Genomic DNA, 19,967 nt, shown 5'->3' with positions numbered 1-19,967 from the left:
AATGGAGCTGTTGCCCCACAGTGCCACGAGACCTGTTTGATCGTGACTATGGGTGATGAATATTTTGGAGAATATTACTGCCCCTTTAGGCAACCATTCAAAAATAGAGCAATAGAACACTGTGCGCCACCAGACAGTGCAGTTAAAGTTTTAAAATGAACAGGTTCTGCTTGATTGACAATAATGAAAGCAAAGGTAGGTCAACAGCGTTCAACAAGGACAGCTGGGAGCCAGTCACATCAATAGATATAAGAATTTAGATGAGATGATTACAATAGTACCAAATAACATAAGACTGAATAAGCAATAGAGCTTAATTGAGTGGAAAACAATAATACCACCTCTGCTGGATGAAGTGATCGCTGGCAAAGGTAGAACATTGGCATGGTCTAGCACCAACCCAATGTATTCCTAAATAAATTAGAAATTGGAAGAATTCTCAATTGGCAAGCATTTCAAATCACCTGACAAAAACAGTGGCATCTGGATTTTGTTTTAATGAGTTAAGACTTGCAGGTATAAGAATAAAGGACTCAAAAATGCTTCAATGCTTTGTGGTATTGAAAGGATTAATGTAAGGGTGCATTTGACATTTAAAAAATACTGGCAAAATATAATATTATATTTGTATTTTAGATCACAGGACAAAGAAAACGTTTGCATTTTTATTAAAATATTGTTTGCTTAAAGAATGTTTCATGTTGCCAGATAAATTTCCACCATTTCTGTCAATATCATAGCATCCTCTCCGCTCAATTCACGTCTCCAAAAGGGTTCTCATTCTGTATGGGATACCTTAGTTTTCTACTTAGGTTTTAAAATTCGACCTGCCCTCTTCCTGGCACAGACTGCTCATTTCACTTTAGCGGACCTAAAACTATCCTTTCATATTACTGTAATTTACATGTGCCGCCAGCTTTAGAAAAAATAACTTTTCCGCCAGCGTGACAGCTGTCACATTGGGCAAATGCATTAACACTGCAACTACCATTCCATCCTGTCGCAGATTTCAATGTGCTAACGTGCAGATATAGCGATATAATTGTTCTTCGAAGGCATCTGCAGAAAATGTTTGTAGTACTCGAGTTCTTCCAGCCTCTCCCATTTTTGCCCGTAATTCGGGAGTCATGACAAGCTTCTCCATGGCTTCGGCGAAGCAGCTTGGCGAAGGATGACAGAGAAAGCCAGTGACCCGGTCTTGAATGGACTCCAGGGGCCCTCCTGAGTTTGCGGCGATGACCGGGCGCCGGGCATACATGGCCTCCAAGGGCACGATGCCGAAGTGCTCGTTGCTTGGAGTGTACAGCACGCAGCTGCTGCGGCCGAGTAGCCAAACCTTCTGATCATCCGAGAACGACCTGAGGAAAGTCACGTCGTCGGACAGCTGCAGCCTCCCGACCAGCTCCTGCAGCTCCCGGTAATAGTCCACGTTTTCCTGCAGCCTCGGGTCGTAGCCTCCGGCCAGGACCAGGTGCACCTTCTGCCAGTCGGCCCAGGCCAGCCTGGCGCGGAGGACGTGCAAGGCCTCCACCGCCAGAACCAAGTTCTTCTTCCTCTCGAACCGATTGATGGAGAGGAAAAGCAGCTGCTTGTCGGGCGGCAGCGGGACGTCGGAGGCCGGCACCTCCTTGTCGAGGGCGGCCAGGTTCAGGGACGGGTAAAGCACGTCGGGGTCCAGGTGGCTCAGGGAGCGGAAAGTGCGCTTGAAGACGCCGGCCGTGAACCTGCTGTTGACCAGCACCAGGTCGGCCAGGCCGGTGGTGGCCTCCTCCAGCCAGTCGAGGGGCCAGCGGTACAGCCTCTTGAGTGGGGTCCGCCTCTGGCTCAGCAGCAGGTCGGGGAAGTGACAGTAGAAGAGCACCCGCTTGGGGCGGCGGCACAGCTTGAGGACGGGGAGGCAGGCGGACACCTGGTCGCAGAAGACCACGTCGAATTCCTCGCCGCTCAGGAAGACCAGGTAGAAGGCGACGAAGAGCATCCGCAGCGCGGCGCAGACGGCGTGGCCGCGGCCTAGCAGAGAGCGGGGCAGCCAGTCGCCCGCACACCTCACGCCCAGCCCTGGATCCAGGCTCTCGGCGAAGCAGCGCGCCCGGTCGTGGTGAGCCGTCCAGATCTGCACCCTGCAGCCGCGGCGGTGCAGCGCCAATGCAGCGTCTAACACCAGCCGCTCGGCGCCGCCGATCCCCAGGTCCGGGTGCAGGAAAACCACGCTCGCCATCGCCGTCCCCACGGCCTCCCTCCCTCCCTCACAGGCGGCGGCTCATGTTGCCCTCAGCTGAGCCTGGGCTAATGCTGCTGCTCATTTTGCAACAAACACAAACATGCAGACGGACGATTTAAATTAAAACAAGGGGAGTGATTTTTTTCCCTTCCCCCTCTCGGCGCTTAAATGTACTTTTTCTCGTTTGATCGTTGTTCAGGTCAGGCGATGTGGCGGCGCCCACGTGAAGGGGAGAATGGGGTCCTGATTGTGAGTCGTGGCCACTGCCGACAGCAGGCGTTCCCCGGCAGTGAGTGAGTGAGTGAGGACTGTGTATTACACAAGGCAGCAGTTTCCCAGCAGTGTAGACTCGACACTGTCTAAAGGCAAGAGCTCCCCGGCAGCGAGGACAGTGCACCGTGCAAGAGAGCTCGGATCGAGCGGACCCCGGCGTTACCATGGTTAGTGGCGTTCTGGAACGCGGAAAATCCAGGCCGCGTTCCGTGCACGGGTCAACATTCTAAGAAGGGAGGAAGGAAGGAGGGGGGTTGCAAAAGCAACGCTCATGGAGTCTCGCTAATCGCAACACGGCCTTCAGAGTTCCCCACTAAACAGCAAAGATTTCGTGGCCCAACCGAACCGGCCTCTATTTTTAGGAATAAGTTTGTCTATTTGTTTCACTTTACTAACGTCTTTCGGCTTATTGGGGAGACGACCTGGTTTTAGTAAAGCCACGTCAGCAACACCACACAGGTTGACGGCTTTAATTACATTGGGGGTGGACACAAAATGCTGGAGTAACTCAGGCAGCATCTCTAGAGAGAGGGAATGGGTGACGTTTCGGGTCGAGACCCTTCTTCAGACATTGGGGTTGTGTATTCGCATTGTGAATCTTTTTCGTTCGAATAACTCGTGAATCGAAATAGATAGTTTCGTTGTTATTTGAATGTAAATATTCACGTATTTTTGAGTTTTTATGGCCCAATTTTGTACGCTTTTCTCCCCGTATCTCGCAGTTGTAGGATATTCATTAAATCGTGCATTTGTTCAAAGAAACACCGTTTTGGAGAAGGCCTTTCATGACTCAAATTTTAGCATTTGAGCTTGGTAGCCTTATGGTCTTGAGCTTGGTCTTGATGTAACCTTGGTTAACAACCGTTGCAACATCGAAACAATACAGTACAATTCGATGTCTTGAATAGTGCTGTTTGTTTATTAATTCAGTGTAAAGTTTGGTAACACATAATAATGATTACTTAAGAAATACATTAAATGTGGTTTCTATTCCATTTGGGGTTATCGCATTTTGACTTGGCATGCATACAACAACAAAAATGAAGTAATTTAATTAATTTAGCCCCTGAAATTGTGGGAATATTTAAAATTATACCATTGTGAAGAATAGTGGCCAATGAGCATGTTCCATGCATGTAGCTCGAAATCAATTTCTATTTCCCAGCCATAGGGATCTCTGATTAACTCAATGGGGTTGGAAATGTTCACCATGTAAATTGTCATCAGAGGATTCAGATTAAAGTGGATCTAATTTACCTTGATTATCCTGTTTTACTGAACTGTAACCTTTAAATACCCAGAAACCACTCTATTCACAACTCCTGTAGAGAAAATATCCCACTTGTAAGGCAGATGGCCAGTATTAAATCCAGCTCCCAATATTGTTTAGGAAGAGGTTGTATTGTGGAACTTCATCAATATTTACTGCATTGGTGTATGGCAAGTGCATTTTATTCCCTGGTGCTAATTCCTTGCCTTGACCCTTTCAGCCTGGACCTGCTGCAAGTGCAACAAATGTCGGTGCCTCCAGCCGATCGCCCAGTAAAGCTGTGGCTCCTCGGGCTGCTGGTGGTGGATCCACCGTGAGACAGAGGTAAATAATTTGGAACTGGCATGATTATTTGGTGCTTGTTTTCAGTAATATCCAACGTGGTAAACATCAAAATTTACACTGGATACTTCTATATATATATTGATCACCTGTTCACACAGTTCTTGGTTATCCACTTTCTCTTCCATTCCCTACACATTCAGGGCAATTTATCCAGTCCAATTAATTACCAACTCGCATGTCTTTGAAATCTGAGAGGAAATGCGCCCATGGAGAACATGTAAACTCCATACAGACAGCACCTGAGGCCAGGATCGAACTGGAGTCTCTAGAGCTGTGAGGCAGCAGCTCTACCAGCTAATTTCTGGCATGTTAACCACAGTATTGTTGTGCCACTCTAATAAAGCTTTGTCAAATGTTGCTATTATGCTTTGAAATGGGAAGAGCCACAGGTTTTAATTTATGCATAGTCTTAGGCTCTCCCACCAGTAGAAACATTCTCTCCACATCCACTCTATCCAGGCCTGTTGTGTGTTAAGTTGGAAAAGTATGGTGGCAAGTTGGGAAAGGGGAAGTACAATGGGATCTGGGGGTCCTTGCTCATCAGTCAATGATAGTAAGCATGCAGGTACAGCAGGCAGTGAAGAAAGCGAATGGCATGTTGGCCTTCATAACAAGAGGAGTTGAGTACAGGAGCAATGGGGTCCTGGAGTTGTACCTGGACTATTGTGTGCAGTTTTGGCCACTGTTTAAGAATAAGGGCTAAGCCATTTAGAACGGAGATTTTCACACAGAGAGTTGTGAGCGTGGAATTCTCTGCCTCAGAGGGCGGTGGAGGCTGGATACTTTCAAGAGAGAGCTAGATAGGGCTCTTAAGGATAGCAGAGTCAGGGGATATGGGGAGAAGGCAGGAACGGGGTACTAATTGTAGATGATCAGCCATGATCACATTGAATGGCGGTGCTGGCTCAAAGGGCCGAATGGCCTACACCTGCACCTATTGTCTATTTTCTATTGCCTTTCACTATTCGGTAAGTTTCAATTAGGACCCCCACAGCCCCAATGCCATCAAACGTTCATCATATGTTAGTGGAGATGATGCATCCTGTGACATGCCAGCATCACTACAGACATTTCTCTTGATCACAAGAAGTTTGAGTTGATGAGTCTTTTTGGGTAGTTCTCGGAATTGAAGATGACATGCTCCAGTTCTGTTTTTGAGTTGAGATGGATAATGATGCCAATGTGGGATCAGCAGACTCTACCGCAGATGGCGCTGGGGGTGTTTGAAGGGATGAGCCGTTTAATTCTTAACACCCATCCTCGGAACTCTCCATCCATTGCACATGTGTCAGAGATACCAAAGAGTCGATAAGGATGAAGACACAAGAGACTGCAGATGCTGGAATCTGGAGCAAAATATAAACTGGAGGAACTCAGCAGGTCAAGCAGCATCTATGGAGGCTAATGTGACCCTGCATCTGGACTGTAAAAGTCTGTTTAACGTGTCGAGTTCCTCCAGTAGTTTGTTTTCAAAGTCGGTGAGACTGTTGCAAGTGTTCAGAGGCTTCGCGCAGATCCTTGAATTCGTTTAACTGTCCATCTGGTAATCTTGATGATGATCCTATGATATGAATTCAATGCATGTTCTGGAAATCTGGCATTGAATGAGTCAAGGGGGTTGACACTCATTTATGGGGTGGGAGATTGCAACCTTCACGTGGTCCACCCTGTTTCAACGAACACAGTCAACCTGGCGTGCACAAACAAGATCAAACAGAACAGGTCGTTTTACAACTTTAGGCTGTGCATGCCATACGCAAGAAGAAGACACTCATTTATGCCTTGTGTGCTTCAGAAGTGATGCTTTAGCACCAATTTTATACCATCTGGATGTGTCTTCAAATGAAAACTTTGAAATAAAAACAGAATTGGTGGAAATACTCTAGACCAGGCAGTATCTGTGGAAAGGGAAATCCTATCAATATTTAATGTTTCAGGCTGGGGGCTGCTTCAAAACTAGGAAATAGAAAATCATATTTCTAAAAGAAAAGGTAATTTTAAGTTGCAGAGTAGATGATGGATAGGACGTGATGGAGTAAAACCTGGGTTAATGGGCCACTTAAAGCTTGATTGTGTTACTAATAGCAGGACTGGGGATATGCCCAGCCAGTCAAACTGGACTACTTGGGAAATGTTTTCTAATTGTAATCTATGCACTAAGATTATACTTATACTTTCAGGGTATTGAAGCCCTTACTTTAAAAATCTTGCCCTGTAGATATCTCCATTATTTACTAATATATTGCTGGATTTAAAGATTAACATTAATAAATTCCCTCATTCTTTGCTGAATTTTTAAATGTTTAACAGAGAATTAGTAACTGCATTTGCTACTTCATCCATGACCACTGCACAGTTCATTTTGTACTTTTAATGCTGTTTATAACATTAGCAGTAAGGTAATGTTAAGGTAAAGGTACAGAGGTATGAGGGAGGAGCTAACTAAAGTTGATTGGAAAGGGACCCTAGCAGGAGTGATGCAGACCAGCAGCATTGGTGCCTGCTGTACAAGTGAAACGACACAAAGAGCTGGAGTAACTCAGCCAGCTGGAATCAGTCTGAGGAAGTGTCCCAATGTCACGATCCGTGTTCTCCAGAGATTCTGACCCGCTGAATCACTCCAGCACTTTGTGTCCTTTCGGTGGGTGAAGAAGGGCTTGCTGGTGCGCTTTGCGAATCGGGAGTGTGGTCAGAAGCCAGGGCTCTAAATGGCCGGGGAGACGGTGCTAGCTGGGGATGGGCCGGCAGGTCTGTCCACTATATCCAACCTGTTATAAGGGGGGCCATTAAAATGAGGATTTACTGTATTGTCTTTAAGAAACAGTTATAAGAGAAGATTGAGAGCATAGTTGATTATTTCACAACGGAAAGGACACGACCGGAAAGAGCGCTCGGCACTCGCATTGCCATCCGTGGCCGTTGAGGGAATTTCAATGGAGCTATTGGAATTTTGTCCGGATTATTGGGGTGGGCGGACTATCAGTTGCTGGAAAATCAGTGATCCATAATCTTGGATCGAAGGAGATCTGTGTGAATGCATGACTGTCTCTATTGCAATGCTAATTGAGAAATAACAGTGCGATGTGGGCCTTATGCCTATTTCTTTATTCCCTCTCCAGGAAAGCTACCAGCAGTGCAGTGAGCCGTGCTGGTCGAACCACCTCAACAGGTACTGGGGGAATGTGGCGGTTCTATACAGAGGATTCTCCTGGGCTTAAAGTGTAAGTGCTTTCTGTGGATACTGAATCACAATGTACTCTTCATTTGTCTGGTTGAGTGTTTTAATTCATGTACTAATTGCTATAAATTCCACTTTTCCATTTTTCACTATATCCATTTTGCTTTTATGTAATTACTGATTGCTGATCTAACAGCATACTTGTTTCAAATTATTATTATTATTATTAAACCTAATGCCATGGAGGAGATAGATTAATATACTTGTTTATGTTATTGATTGATGTTAATTTGGATTCCAGGGTTTGCTGCATTGTACATTTTGCAGTCATCTTCTGTTTGAGTGGTATCCTCAGTAAAAAAAATATCTGTTAAGAAAAAGATAGGGTATGGAGAGAAGGCAGGTACAGGATACTGAGTTGGATGATCAGCCATGATCATATTGAATGGCGGTGCAGGCTCGAAGGGCCGAATGGCCTACTCCTGCACCTATTTTCTATGTTTTCTCTTCTACAAATGAGTTGTTGCCATTTTTTTGCTGAATAGAGTTGACAATTTTTTTTTCCAGCTAATCAGAATGATTAATATGGTTAAAGCGGAAATAGCCAAGATGTGTTTTGTTGGTAACGTTGATAAATTTTGTTTAACATGTTTTGGGAGTGCATTGTGACTAGTATCTGACCACTAAGTGTAAGAGACTACTGATTGCAAGGAAAAGCCTGGGCACTATAGACCAGTGGCCCTAACAACTGTGATGGGTAAGTTATTGTAGAGGATTTGGATAGATGGGCTGATTAGGAGTAGTCAGCATGGTTTGATACATGGGAGATCACGTCTTACTAATTTGAATTCGTTTTTTGAAGAAGTAACCAAGAAGGTTGACAAGGGCAAGGGTAGAGACATTGTCTATATGGACTTTAACAAGGCCTTTGAGGTTCCACGTGGTATGCTGCTGTGGAAGGTTAGCTTGCATAGGGTCAAGGAATATCTAGCAAATTGGATACTGAATTGGCTTCCATGTGGCTAGTGGTGTGCCTCAAGGATCAGTGTTGGGCCCTTTGCTGTTTGTAGCTTATACCAATTATTTGGATGAGAATGTACAAGGCAAGATTAGTAAGTCTGCAGATTATATAAAAGGAGGTGGTATCATTGAAGATGGTTATCATAAATTACAGTAGGATCTTGATAACTGGTCAAGTGTAATGGTTAATGAAGTTTTCAACGGTATTTTATTGGTCACATTCACATACACCGAGGTGCAATGAAGTGAAATACTTTTTGCCATTTTGCAGCACACAAAGAAAGAATACAGACATAACACCAATGAGAGTCTTAAACACAGAGAACATCCCCCCACAATGGCTCCCACCATGAGGGAAGGCACAAAGTCCAGTCCCCAACCCCAGTTCACCCATAGTCGGGCCTATTGAGAAGTTTTATGCAAGTATTGCATAATGGGAATTCAAACCAGGGCAGGATGGTAAAGATGAAGGCTGGTAAAAGTGGGAATGTTATATTACATTTGTACAAGACATTGGTAAGGCCACATTTGGAGTATGGTGCGCAGTTTTGGCCACCCAGTTACAGGAAGGATGTCATTAATTTGAGGGCCTGGCCTATAGGGAAAACTTGAGCAGGCTCAGACTTTATTCCTAGGAGAAAAGGCTATGTGGTTATCTTACAGAGGTGTATAAAATCATGATGGGAATAGTTAGGGTTGATACAGGGGGAATCGATCATAAGTACATAGATTTAAGGTGAGAGGGGCGAGATTTAACTGGAACCTAGAGGGCAACTTTTTCACTCAATGGTGAGTAAATGGGATGAGTTGCCAGTGGACATACAGTGGCTTGCAAAAGTATTCATACCCCTTGAACTTTTCCACATTTTGTCACGTTAGAACCACAAACGTAAATGTATTTTATTGGGATTTTACGTGATAGACCAACACAAAGTGGCGCATAATTGTGAAGTGGAAGGAAAATGATACATGGTTTTCAAATTTTTTTACAAATATAAAACTGAAAAGTGTGGCGTGCAAAAGTGTTCAGCCCCCTCTACTCTGATACCCCTAAATAAAATCCAGTACAACCAATTGCCTTCAGAAGTCACCTAATTAGTAAATAGAGTCCACTTGTGTGTAATCTAATCTCAGTATAAATACAGCTGTTCTGTGAAGGCCTCAGAGGTTTGTTAGAGAGCATTAATGAACAAACAACACCATGAAGCCCAAGGAACACACCAGACAGGTCAGGGATAAAGTTGTGGAGAAGTTTAAAGCAGGGTTAGGTTAAAAAAAAATATCCCAAGCTTTGAACATCTCACGGAGCACTGTTCAATCCATCATCCGAAAATGGAAAGAGTATGGCACAACTGCAAACCTACCAAGACATGGCCGTCCACCTAAACTGACAGGCCGGGCAAGGAGAGCATTGATCAGAGAAGCAGCCAAGAGGCCCATGGTAACTGGAGGAGCTGCAGAGATCCACAGCTCAGGTGAGAGAATCTGTCCACAGGACAACTATTAGTCGTGCACTCCACAAATCGAGCCTTTATGGAAGAGTGGCAAGAAGAAAGCCATTGTTGAAAAAAAGCCATAAGAAGTCCCGTTTGCAGTTTGCCACAAGCCATGTGGGGGACACAGCAAACATGTGGAGGAAGGTGCTCTGGCCAGATGAGACCAAAATTGAAGTTTTTGGCCTAAATGCAAAACGCTATGTGTGACGGAAAACTAACACTGCACATCACCCTGAACACACCATCCCCACTGTGAAACATGGTGATGGCAGCATCATGCTGTGGGGATGCTTTTCTTCAGCAGGGACAGGGAAGCTGGTCAGAGTTGATGGGAAGATGGATGGAGCCAAATTCAGGGCAATCTTGGAAGAAAACCTGTTAGAGTCTGCAAAAGACTTGAGACTGGGGCGGAGGTTTACCTTCCAGCAGGACACCGACCCTAAACATACAGCCAGAGTTACAATGGAATGGTTTAGATCAAAGCATATTCATGTGTTAGAATGGCCCAGTCAAAGTCCAGACCTGAATCCAATTGAGAATCTCTGGCAAGACTTGAAAATTGCTGTTCACAGACGCTCTCCATCCAATCTGACTGAGCTTGAGCTATTTTGCAAAGAAGAATGGGCAAAAATTTCAGTCTCTAGATGTGCAAAGCTGGTAGTGACATACCCAAAAAGACTTGCAGCTGCAATTGCAGCGAAAGGTGGTTCTACAAAGTATTGACTCAGGGGGGCTGAATACTTTTGCACGCCACACTTTTCAGTTTTTTATTTGTAAAAAAATTTGAAAACCATGTATCATTTTCCTTCCACTTCACAATTATTCACCACTTTGTGTTGGTCTATCACATAAAATCCCAATAAAATACATTTACGTTTGTGGTTGTAACGTGACAAAATGTGGAAAAGTTCAAGGGGTATGAAAACTTTTGCAAGCCACTGTAGATAGAGCAGGTACTATAAACAACATTTAATAGTCACTTGGACAGTTGTGTGGACAGAAATGTTTAGAGGAATATGGGACAAGCCTGGGTGGGCCTCTTGGTTAGTATGAATGAATATAACTATGATTAAATATAGGAATATATGGTAAAATTAAGCTAGAATAAGCTCAACAATAAAAAACATAAATCTATTAAAGAGCTGTAAATATCCCTTTGGAGTCATAGAATCATCATAGAATGTGGAAACAGGCCCACGCCAACCAACATGCCCCATCTACACTCGTCCCACCTGCCTGTGTTTGACCCATATCCTTCTGAACCTATCCTGTCTATATACCTGTCTATATACCTGTCCCAGTTTTCGGCTGCTCCCCCGTCCTCTTGAGGATGTCATGCACCCGCTCCAAGATGTCCTATACCCTGGGACCAGGGAAGAACCATACCATCCTGGAGTCTCGACCGCTGCCGCAGAATCTCCTGTCTGCCCCCCCCCCTAACTAACAAGTCGCCCACAATGGCTCTGCCTAACGTCGCCAGCGTCAGGATTGAAGTCGTAGCCCTGCCTGCTAATCAAACTTGAAGTGTCGTCTGCCCCGACAGCTCCCAAGAGGGTGTACCTGTTTTGAAGATAAGATGTGTGCTGTGTGACCATTTCTTCAATTATTTGTGCAAAATAGTTCAGAATCCATTAAAAGTCAAGGAAGATCAACAATGTGTCATTAATCAGTCTAATTGAAGGAAAATTGCTGCATCGTTAAGAGCAAATATTGCATGGTTGGCTGAGATAACATACGTGCGATGTGACCTAGAATAGTGAAAGGCTTGTATAGAGTGGATGTGGAGAGGATGTTTCCACTAGTGGGAGAGTCTAGGACTAGAGGTCATAGCCTCAGAAGTAAAGGACGTTCTTTTAGGAAGAAGATATGGAGGAATTTCATTATTCAGAGGGTGGTGAATCTGTGGAATTCTTTGCCACTGAAGGCTGTGGAGGCCAAGTCAGTGGATATATTTAAGGCAGAGATAGATAGATTCTTAGTATAGGTGTCAGAGGTTATGAGGAGAAAGCAGGAGAATGGGGTGAGGCGCGTGAGCTAGATCAGCCATGATTGAATGGCGTAGACGATGGGCCGAATGGCCTAATTCTGCTCCTATCGTTTATGATCTTATGATGGATTGAAAGGGTTTATAGGGATATGGGCCAAATAAAGCCAGGTGTGACTAGTGTAGAGGGGAGGGTGCATCTTGGTCGGCATTTGCAAGTTGGGCCGAAGGGCATGTTTTCATGCTGTTTCCATGCTCATGACCCTAATCATATTTTTAGTCATAAGAAATAGTCACACTTTTTAACAATTGTGATTGTAACAAATGGTCATATTTAGATTTTATTTTTCTGCCTCCATTGACTTTCTAGGCTCCGTTTTGTAGATGGGCAGAGAGAGAGGGAAGATTGCACACTTGGGAAATGAAACGGGAGCTTTATGTCTTCATCAAATGCTACTTTTTTGCAGTATAGGTCCACCACTGTTTTTTCGGCACCTTCAGTTCCAGAGCCTTTCTAGATATCTGTTATGCCGGATCAACAGAGGTTACGCAACATTACACCACACCAATACTGTGGTGTAATAAGAAAAAATATTTCACTCGGTTCTGTAAGCAGAAGGTCATTTATTGAAAGTGAAATGTGATGCTTTATAGACTGGATGAGAGGGAAATAATGTGTATAACTTTCAGTATTGGCTGTCTCGAGCTGTATTGCAACTTTAGAACAATATCTGAAGATTCTGGCTTTTCACCAAAAATTTAACTTTTTTCATTTCCTATTTTTTTTTTTTTTTTTTTTAATGGCCCGAGTTGCCTATATTTTGGTACCCTGGATACAACTACTTTTAAGTTAACAAGTGTTCAAAACTTTTTGCACATGTGCATTTTAAAAGCAATTTTGATGTACGTAACAAAGATATTGGGTCAGGTGATCCAAGGATTTAATTAAAGTTTTCAGGAGCAGCTTGGTTGAGGAGTGGCGAAGAGACGCGTGTCGTTTAGCAACACAAATCATGAACGTGCAAGTGGCTAGAATTGGAACAGTGCAGAGATCTTCGTAGGTTGTAGACCTGGAGCAGGTTGTAGAAGTGGGGAAATGCACACTGTTAAACCATTTTAATTGATGCTGCCATGCCAGGAATCATTGCAGTTCACCAAGCCCCGACAAAAGACAGTGCAAGATAGCAGACAACAGCATAGGATTTGATGCTGCAATGAGTCTTGCAGAATGTGTGAAAGGAGAGGCCAGCCGGCTGCTTTGGAACAGTCTTCCTCATTGTTTCAGCTGCAGATCAGCTGAAATACAGGTAGAATGAAGGAAATACTTTTTTGCAGTATAGGTCCACCACTGGTTTTTCAGCACCTTCAGTTCCAGAACCTTTCTGGATATCTGGCTATGCTGGATCAACAGAGGTTACGGCCTCCGGTGACTCGGATACCAGCCGGCAAAGTCGTCCGTGGAAGTTGGTTAAGGGAACGGATCTTGTTTTGTCTGGATTTGTGGGGGATGGGCTAGTGACCATCAATTGCTGGCAAATCAGTGGTAGACCTGCACTTGTATATTTAATCTAACGTTAAATGGGTCTCATTTTTCGAATGGACACCCACTCTGAAAGTTTTCTGTGCCGATGACAGGGTTTGGTACTATATTCCATGATGAATTTCAGGATTCAATGGGATCTCTTGTCTTTGTCATCATCATGTTCCAGATCATAGAAACATAGAAATTAGGTGCAGGAGTAGGCCATTCGGCCCTTCGAGCCTGCACCGCCATTCAATATGATCATGGCTGATCATCCAACTCAGTATCCCGTACCTGCCTTCTCTCCATACCCTCTGATCCCCTTAGCCACAAGGGCCACATCTAACTCCCTCTTAAATATAGCCAATGAACTGGCCTCAACTACCCTCTGTGGCAGAGAGTTCCAGAGATTCGCCACTCTCTGTGTGAAAAAAGTTTTTCTCATCTCGGTTTTAAAGGATTTCCCCCTTATCCTTAAGCTGTGACCCCTTGTCCTGGACTTCCCCAACATCGGGAACAATCTTCCTGCATCTAGCCTGTCCAACCCCTTAAGAATTTTGTAAGTTTCTATAAGATCCCCTCTCAATCTCCTAAATTCTAGAGAGTATAAACCAAGTCTATCCAGTCTTTCTTCATAAGACAGTCCTGACATCCCAGGAATCAGTCTGGTGAACCTTCTCTGTACTCCCTCTATGGCAATAATGTCCTTCCTCAGATTTGGAGACCAAAACTGTACGCAATACTCCAGGTGTGGTCTCACCAAGACCCTGTACTACTGCAGTAGAACCTCCCTGCTCCTATACTCAAATCCTTTTGCTATGAAAGCTAACATACCATTCGCTTTCTTCACTGCCTGCTGCACCTGCATGCCTACTTTCAATGACTGGTGTACCATGACACCCAGGTCTCGCTGCATCTTCCCTTTTCCTAATCGGCCACCATTTAGATAATAGTCTGCTTTCCTGTTTTTGCCACCAAAATGGATAACCTCACATTTATCCACATTATACTGCATCTGCCAAACATTTGCCCACTCACCCAGCCTATCCAAGTCACCTTGCAGTCTCCTAGCATCCTCCTCACAGCTAACACTGCCCCCCAGCTTAGTGTCATCCGCAAACTTGGAGATATTGCCTTCAATTCCCACATCCAGATCATTAATATATATTGTAAATAGCTGGGGTCCCAGCACTGAGCCTTGCGGTACCCCACTAGTCACTGCCCGCCATTGTGAAAAGGACCCGTTTACTCCTACTCTTTGCTTCCTGTTTGCCAGCCAGTTCTCTATCCACATCAATACTGAACCCCCAATGCCGTGTGCTTTAAGTTTGTGTACTAATCTCTTATGTGGGACCTTGTCGAAAGCCTTCTGGAAGTCTAGATACACCACATCCACTGGTTCTCCCCTATCCACGCTACTAGTTACATCCTCGAAAAATTCTATAAGATTCGTCAGACATGATTTACCTTTCGTAAATCCATGCTGACTGTCCAATGATTTCACCACTTTCCAAATGTGCTGCTATCCCATCTTTAATAACTGACTCTAGCAGTTTCCCCACTACCGATCAAAATACAATTCTGCATAGCCCCAAAAGTCTGTCTTTAATGAAGCTCTTCACAATAAGTATTTGTAAATTGAACAAAATGTCTGTCTTGAGTGGAAAACTAGATTATGTTCCACCTTCCATCTTTTAGTGGGAGTTTCTCTTTGTAAGTGTCTATTTTTTTAAATTAGCAGCTATGTTGCTCCCCTTTTAACTGGTACTTAATAACTTTTGTGTTGATTCATAAGTCACTTCAGGCTTGTAAATTAATGGGGTAAGTGGCATGTTTTTTAAGGTAATATTCTGTTCCTTGGGTATTGTCACTTTTTGAAGGTCAGCCTGTTCCTTGAATGTGTATGTCACTGCTAGATGAGTTTATCAGCTTTGACTGTGTTTCTAAGAATATGCACTCATTGATCTGAGCCTTTCAATATCTTCTGTTCATTGCACACTTGGGAAATGAAACGGGAGCTTTATGTCAAAGTGCATTCTTCATCTAATAACTTCAATGAGACAGATGAGTTCAAGATTTTAAAACTAATAGTTCACTAGTCATGACTGGCTGCTTTCATTTTCAGGTTCAGAATATTTTTAAAGCCTAACTACATCTAACAAATAAATTTTAAATTGGAGCAAATTGTTAGCTACATTTTCTTTTGTCTTCATAATTCTGAGCTATCTGTCATGTAAAAGAGCTAGATTTTTTTAAAGTATCTTCAATCTTTTTTCCTCAATCCATAGCACTTTGTTCTTGGTATAGGATGTAACGTCTGATGGTGTGACCATTGTCGCTGCATTTTGTCAAGAGTTAGATTAATTCTGTATTACTAGTAAATTAGCATAGATAAAATGAAAATTGAATATTTGAAAGGGAGAGATGGTGAATGCGTGGAATTTGACAGCCGACATGGACAAGATGGATTGAATGCCTGCCTTCTGCACTGGGTGACTCCTTGCTTCTTAGTATTTAATGTTTACGGGAGTGAAAATTGCCTTTTTTGTTTGGTTCTTTTAAAGTTTGCTTGGATCAAATCTATTAAGATCATGCCTACGTTTCTCGCCAGACAAGCTCAGAGAACATGAATAATAATAAAATGATGTGGTGATAGCAACCTTTATTTGTTGAGTTCTAGAGCTAAAGTTTGTCGACTTCTTGCGATTTATTTCAACTTTACAAAAAGTAATTGTGCTTCCGATAAATTTAGTAGAAAACCACAATTATTCTGGTTCTGAACAAGTGAGCCACAGTGATCCTGTGGAATACGAGGTCTGGAGTTGTATATTTAGTGGAAAGTCTGTTTAAATTGTAATGTTGCCACAGGCAGTTGAGAATTGGGTGGGAACATCTTTGTTTGTGGTTAGAATATGGTCAGAATTTCCTGCTTGTGCAAAATATGCAATGTTGTGATGATTGTCCTCCTTTTCATTGTTGAGTTGTAATTAAATCTATGCTTTCTTGGTCTAACACCCCTAGGTTTGTGCTGCAGCTTTAGTTAGGATAAAGAAATGAGCTCCAATGGCTGTGGATTATTATAAAATGAATTGTATCTATCTACGTTCTATCTTCATTGGCACGATGTGATAGTAGTCTTGAGGTGATTTAGCCTTCCAATCCAAAATGTGTCCACGTTGTCGGCGTACAAGCAAAATGTTTGTCTAATGTTCATTTGGATTCAGGTTCCCGTTAGTTGTGTGTAAGTTACAAATGCTCACAGCAAATATTGCGAACAATGCATGCTTCGTAGTTCTAGGCTTGGTTTTGCCGAAATTGAGAGAGCAGAAATGAATTGAACTCGATACACTTCCTCCAGTGGCATTATATGGGCACACTTGCTGCACCACTAGGTGTCTCATTTGTCCCTTGTATTACTCTAGGTGTATTGACATTGGAAGTAAAAGCAAGTAGTGGTGTATGCCGAGTGTGCTTCTATTGATTTCTTTTTTCTCTTTCTCTTCCCAGTGGGCCTGTTCCAGTGCTTGTTATGAGTCTACTGTTCATCGCTTCAGTATTCATGCTGCACATCTGGGGCAAGTACACACGCTCATAGACCAGACTTCAAGCTTCAACACTATATTCAGTCATCCTGGACCAAATGCCAATTTTATATGAGAACTTATTTCTGACACATTACATCCTGCTTTCTACTTGTGTAAATCGAAGTGAGGATCTTTCAAAGAATGGGTGCGGTATCTCAGTCCTTGTCTTAATTTCCATGAGGAGATGCTGCCATTTTGTTGGATTTCTGAAGTCTTTGTTGAATGTTCCTTTCTGACCTTTGTTTTACATTTTTGTCAAGCAGCTCACTGATGTTCTCCATTAAAAAATATATATATATTTCTATGGTGCGTTTTCTTTTGCATTAACAAACCGTTTTAATTGCGTACCACTCCACAGACTATTTTATGTGAATCATTTTGGAACATTCCGATAGATACAAGCAGGGCTATGGAGGCGGTCGGAGCAATTTTGGTGCTGCTGGAGTCTGAGTCGGTAAAAAAGTCCCCACTCCGATGCCGACCTTAACATAAATTTCAGAGACTATGTAAATCTCTGCCTTATCCACTGACTTGACCTCCACTGCCGTCTGTGGCAAAGAATTCCACAGACTCACCACCCTCTGACTAAAGAAATTCCACATCCTCTAATTCCTAAAGGAACTTACTTTAATTCTGAGGCTATGACCTCTAGTCCGAGACTCTCCCACAAGTAGGAGCAGACTTAGGCCATTCGGCCCATCAAGTCTACACCACCATTTAATCATGACTGATCTACCTCTCCCTCCTAACCCCATTCTCCTGCCTTCTCCCCATAACCCCTGACACTGTACTAACCAATTTTACTTTAGTACCATCTGCTAACTTGCTAATCATGCCGCGTCTGTTCTCAAGATGATTATATGGTAATAAAGCTAAACTGAACAGTATTAGGCTATGCTGACCATATGCCTCGGTCCACGACAATAAACTAAACTCTCCCGAGAAAAATAAATAAGTTCAGCAAGCATTAAGAAATTGCAGCGAATTGTGGATGCAGCCCAGACCATCACACAAACCAATCTCCCTTCCTTTGACTCCATTTATATCTCATGCTGCCTCGGCAAGGCCAGCAGCATAATCAAGGACCAGTCTCACCCTGGCCACTCCCTCTTCTCCCCTCTCCCATCAGGCAAAAAGTACAGAAGGGACAGTTTCTTCCCAGCTGTTATCAGGCAACTGAACCATCACAACCAGAGAGCAGTGCTGAACTACTATCTGGATTTCCCCACTCGCCACCCTATCTACTTTCCAGCTTCCAACAGTCGAAGAAATAACTAAACTTATCACCAAGTCCAAGAACTCCTCCTGTTTGCTTGATCCCATCCCTACTGTCCTGGTTAAATCCTGTCTGCCCTCTTTCACCCATCATAACGTCCATAATTAACTCCTCCCTATCAACTGCTACTGTCCCTACATCTCTCAAAACAGCTTCTGTCACCCTGATTCTAAAAAAAAACAGGTTCTGATCCAAACAATCCAAATAACTACCGCCCCATCTCCAACCTCCCATTCATCACTAAACTTCTGGAAAGGACAGTAGCGACACAACTTCAAGTCCACCTTCAAAACAATAACCTCTATGAACCATTTCAGTCCGGTTTTCGCCACAATCACAGCACTGAAACAGCCTTGGTAAAAATTACAAATGATCTCCTTCTCGCAGCTGACACCGGCCACTTATCCATCCTGATCCTCCTCGACCTCACAGCAGCCTTTGACACCATCTCCCACCCAATTCTTCTGGAACGTCTATCTGCCACCGGCATCAACAACAATGCACTACTTTGGTTCAGGTCCTATCTACACGACAGAAAACAGTTCATCCAGGGAAATAAAGTCACATCCACAACTGCCACAGTCACCCATGGTGTTCCTCAGGGATCGGTGCTGGGGCCACTGCTTTTTATCATCTATATTCAACCTCTTGGCAATATTCTCCGTCATTTTGGAATCAATTTTCACTGCTACACAACTTTACCTCTCCACAAAACCAAACACCTCCCTTCCCCCAACTGCCCTCACCATCTGTCTTCAAGCTATCAGCAACTGGATGTCACTCAACCTTCTAAAACTCAATGGAAATAAAACAGAAATCATGCTAATTGGCTCAAAGTCCACACTCTCCAAAACCCACCCGTTCACCATTTCAGTTGATGGCTCACCCATACCCACCTCCTCCCATGTCAAAAGTCTCGGCGTCATTCTGGACAGTACACTTTCCTTTGGCCCCCACATCAACAATATCACACGTTCTGCATACTTTCATCTCCGCAACATCTCCAGACTCCGCCCCTCCCTCTCCAAAGACAATACAAAAGTCCTCATCCACGCTCTGGTCACATCCCGCATCGATTACTGCAACGCCCTCCTCACTTGCACCTCCAATAAACTTCTTCATCGCCTCCAATGAATTCAGAACTCTGCAGCCTGGATCATCACCCGCACCAGATCATCGGACCACATCACACCCATCCTCACTCAGCTCCACTGGCTCCCTGTGCACCACCGGATTAACTACAAGATTTTACTGCTGACCTTCAAAACCCTACACCACCTTGCTCCCCAATACCTCTCTGACCTGCTGCTACCATACACTCCTTCCCGGTCACTTCGTTCCTCCTCAGCTGCAATTTTAACTGTCCCCACATTTAGACTCAGCACCATGGGTGCCAGAGCCTTCAGCTGCTCTGCCCCACGTCTCTGGAACACTCTCCCACCTCACATCCGTCACCTGCACACTATCGATCAATTCAAATCACAACTCAAAACACACCTGTTTAGATTAGCATACCCGACATAACTTCCACCATGTTCACCCTGATTTTAATGACTTAAAATGTTTTGTGTATTTTTTGTTTTGTTTTTTGTTTTTAATCAACTTGATTTTAATATTGATAAATGTATTGTGATTTTATGTCCTGTAAGGTGTCCTTGGGTGTCCAGAAAGGCGCCAGCAAAAAAAATGCATTATTATTATTATTATTATCTACCACTTTGGTTACCCTCGGACTATCCTTGATCGGACCTTGCTGGACTTTGCTTGCACTAAACGTTATCCCCTTAACATGTATCTG

General features: G+C 43.6%; 2 protein-coding genes across 2 annotated transcripts; one reads left to right on the top strand and one right to left on the bottom strand.

Annotated features, from left to right (window-relative positions):
* Positions 1–614: 614 nt before the first annotated feature.
* alg2 (ALG2 alpha-1,3/1,6-mannosyltransferase) lies at positions 615–2,317 on the bottom strand. The gene has a single exon (XM_033043163.1). It carries the CDS (start codon positions 2,216–2,218, stop codon positions 1,010–1,012), a length of 1,209 nt encoding a protein of 402 aa, XP_032899054.1. The 5' UTR covers positions 2,219–2,317; the 3' UTR covers positions 615–1,009.
* Positions 2,318–2,472: 155 nt separating this feature from the next.
* sec61b (SEC61 translocon subunit beta) lies at positions 2,473–17,192 on the top strand. The gene is made up of 4 exons (XM_033043177.1): positions 2,473–2,661; positions 3,985–4,088; positions 7,229–7,330; positions 16,817–17,192. The coding sequence occupies exons 1-4, from the start codon at positions 2,659–2,661 to the stop codon at positions 16,902–16,904; spliced, it is 297 nt and encodes a 98-aa protein (XP_032899068.1). The 5' UTR covers positions 2,473–2,658; the 3' UTR covers positions 16,905–17,192.
* The last annotated feature ends 2,775 nt before the right edge of the window (positions 17,193–19,967 follow it).

Source organism: Amblyraja radiata, chromosome 2, assembly GCF_010909765.2.
Source record: "Amblyraja radiata isolate CabotCenter1 chromosome 2, sAmbRad1.1.pri, whole genome shotgun sequence".
Classification (NCBI taxonomy): Eukaryota; Metazoa; Chordata; class Chondrichthyes; order Rajiformes; family Rajidae; genus Amblyraja; species Amblyraja radiata.
Note: the sequence above shows the minus strand (reverse complement) of the source record. Positions and strands in the feature narration are given on the sequence as shown.

Coding starts and splice junctions, on each gene's coding strand:
- sec61b (XM_033043177.1), top strand. Junction 4,089..7,228: donor GGATCCACCGTGAGACAGAG/GTAAATAATTTG, acceptor TTCCCTCTCCAG/GAAAGCTACCAGCAGTGCAG. Junction 7,331..16,816: donor GATTCTCCTGGGCTTAAAGT/GTAAGTGCTTTC, acceptor TTCTCTTCCCAG/TGGGCCTGTTCCAGTGCTTG.
- alg2 (XM_033043163.1), bottom strand. CDS start 2,218: ATGGCGAGCGTGGTTTTCCTGCACCCGGACCTGGGGATCGGCGGCGCC.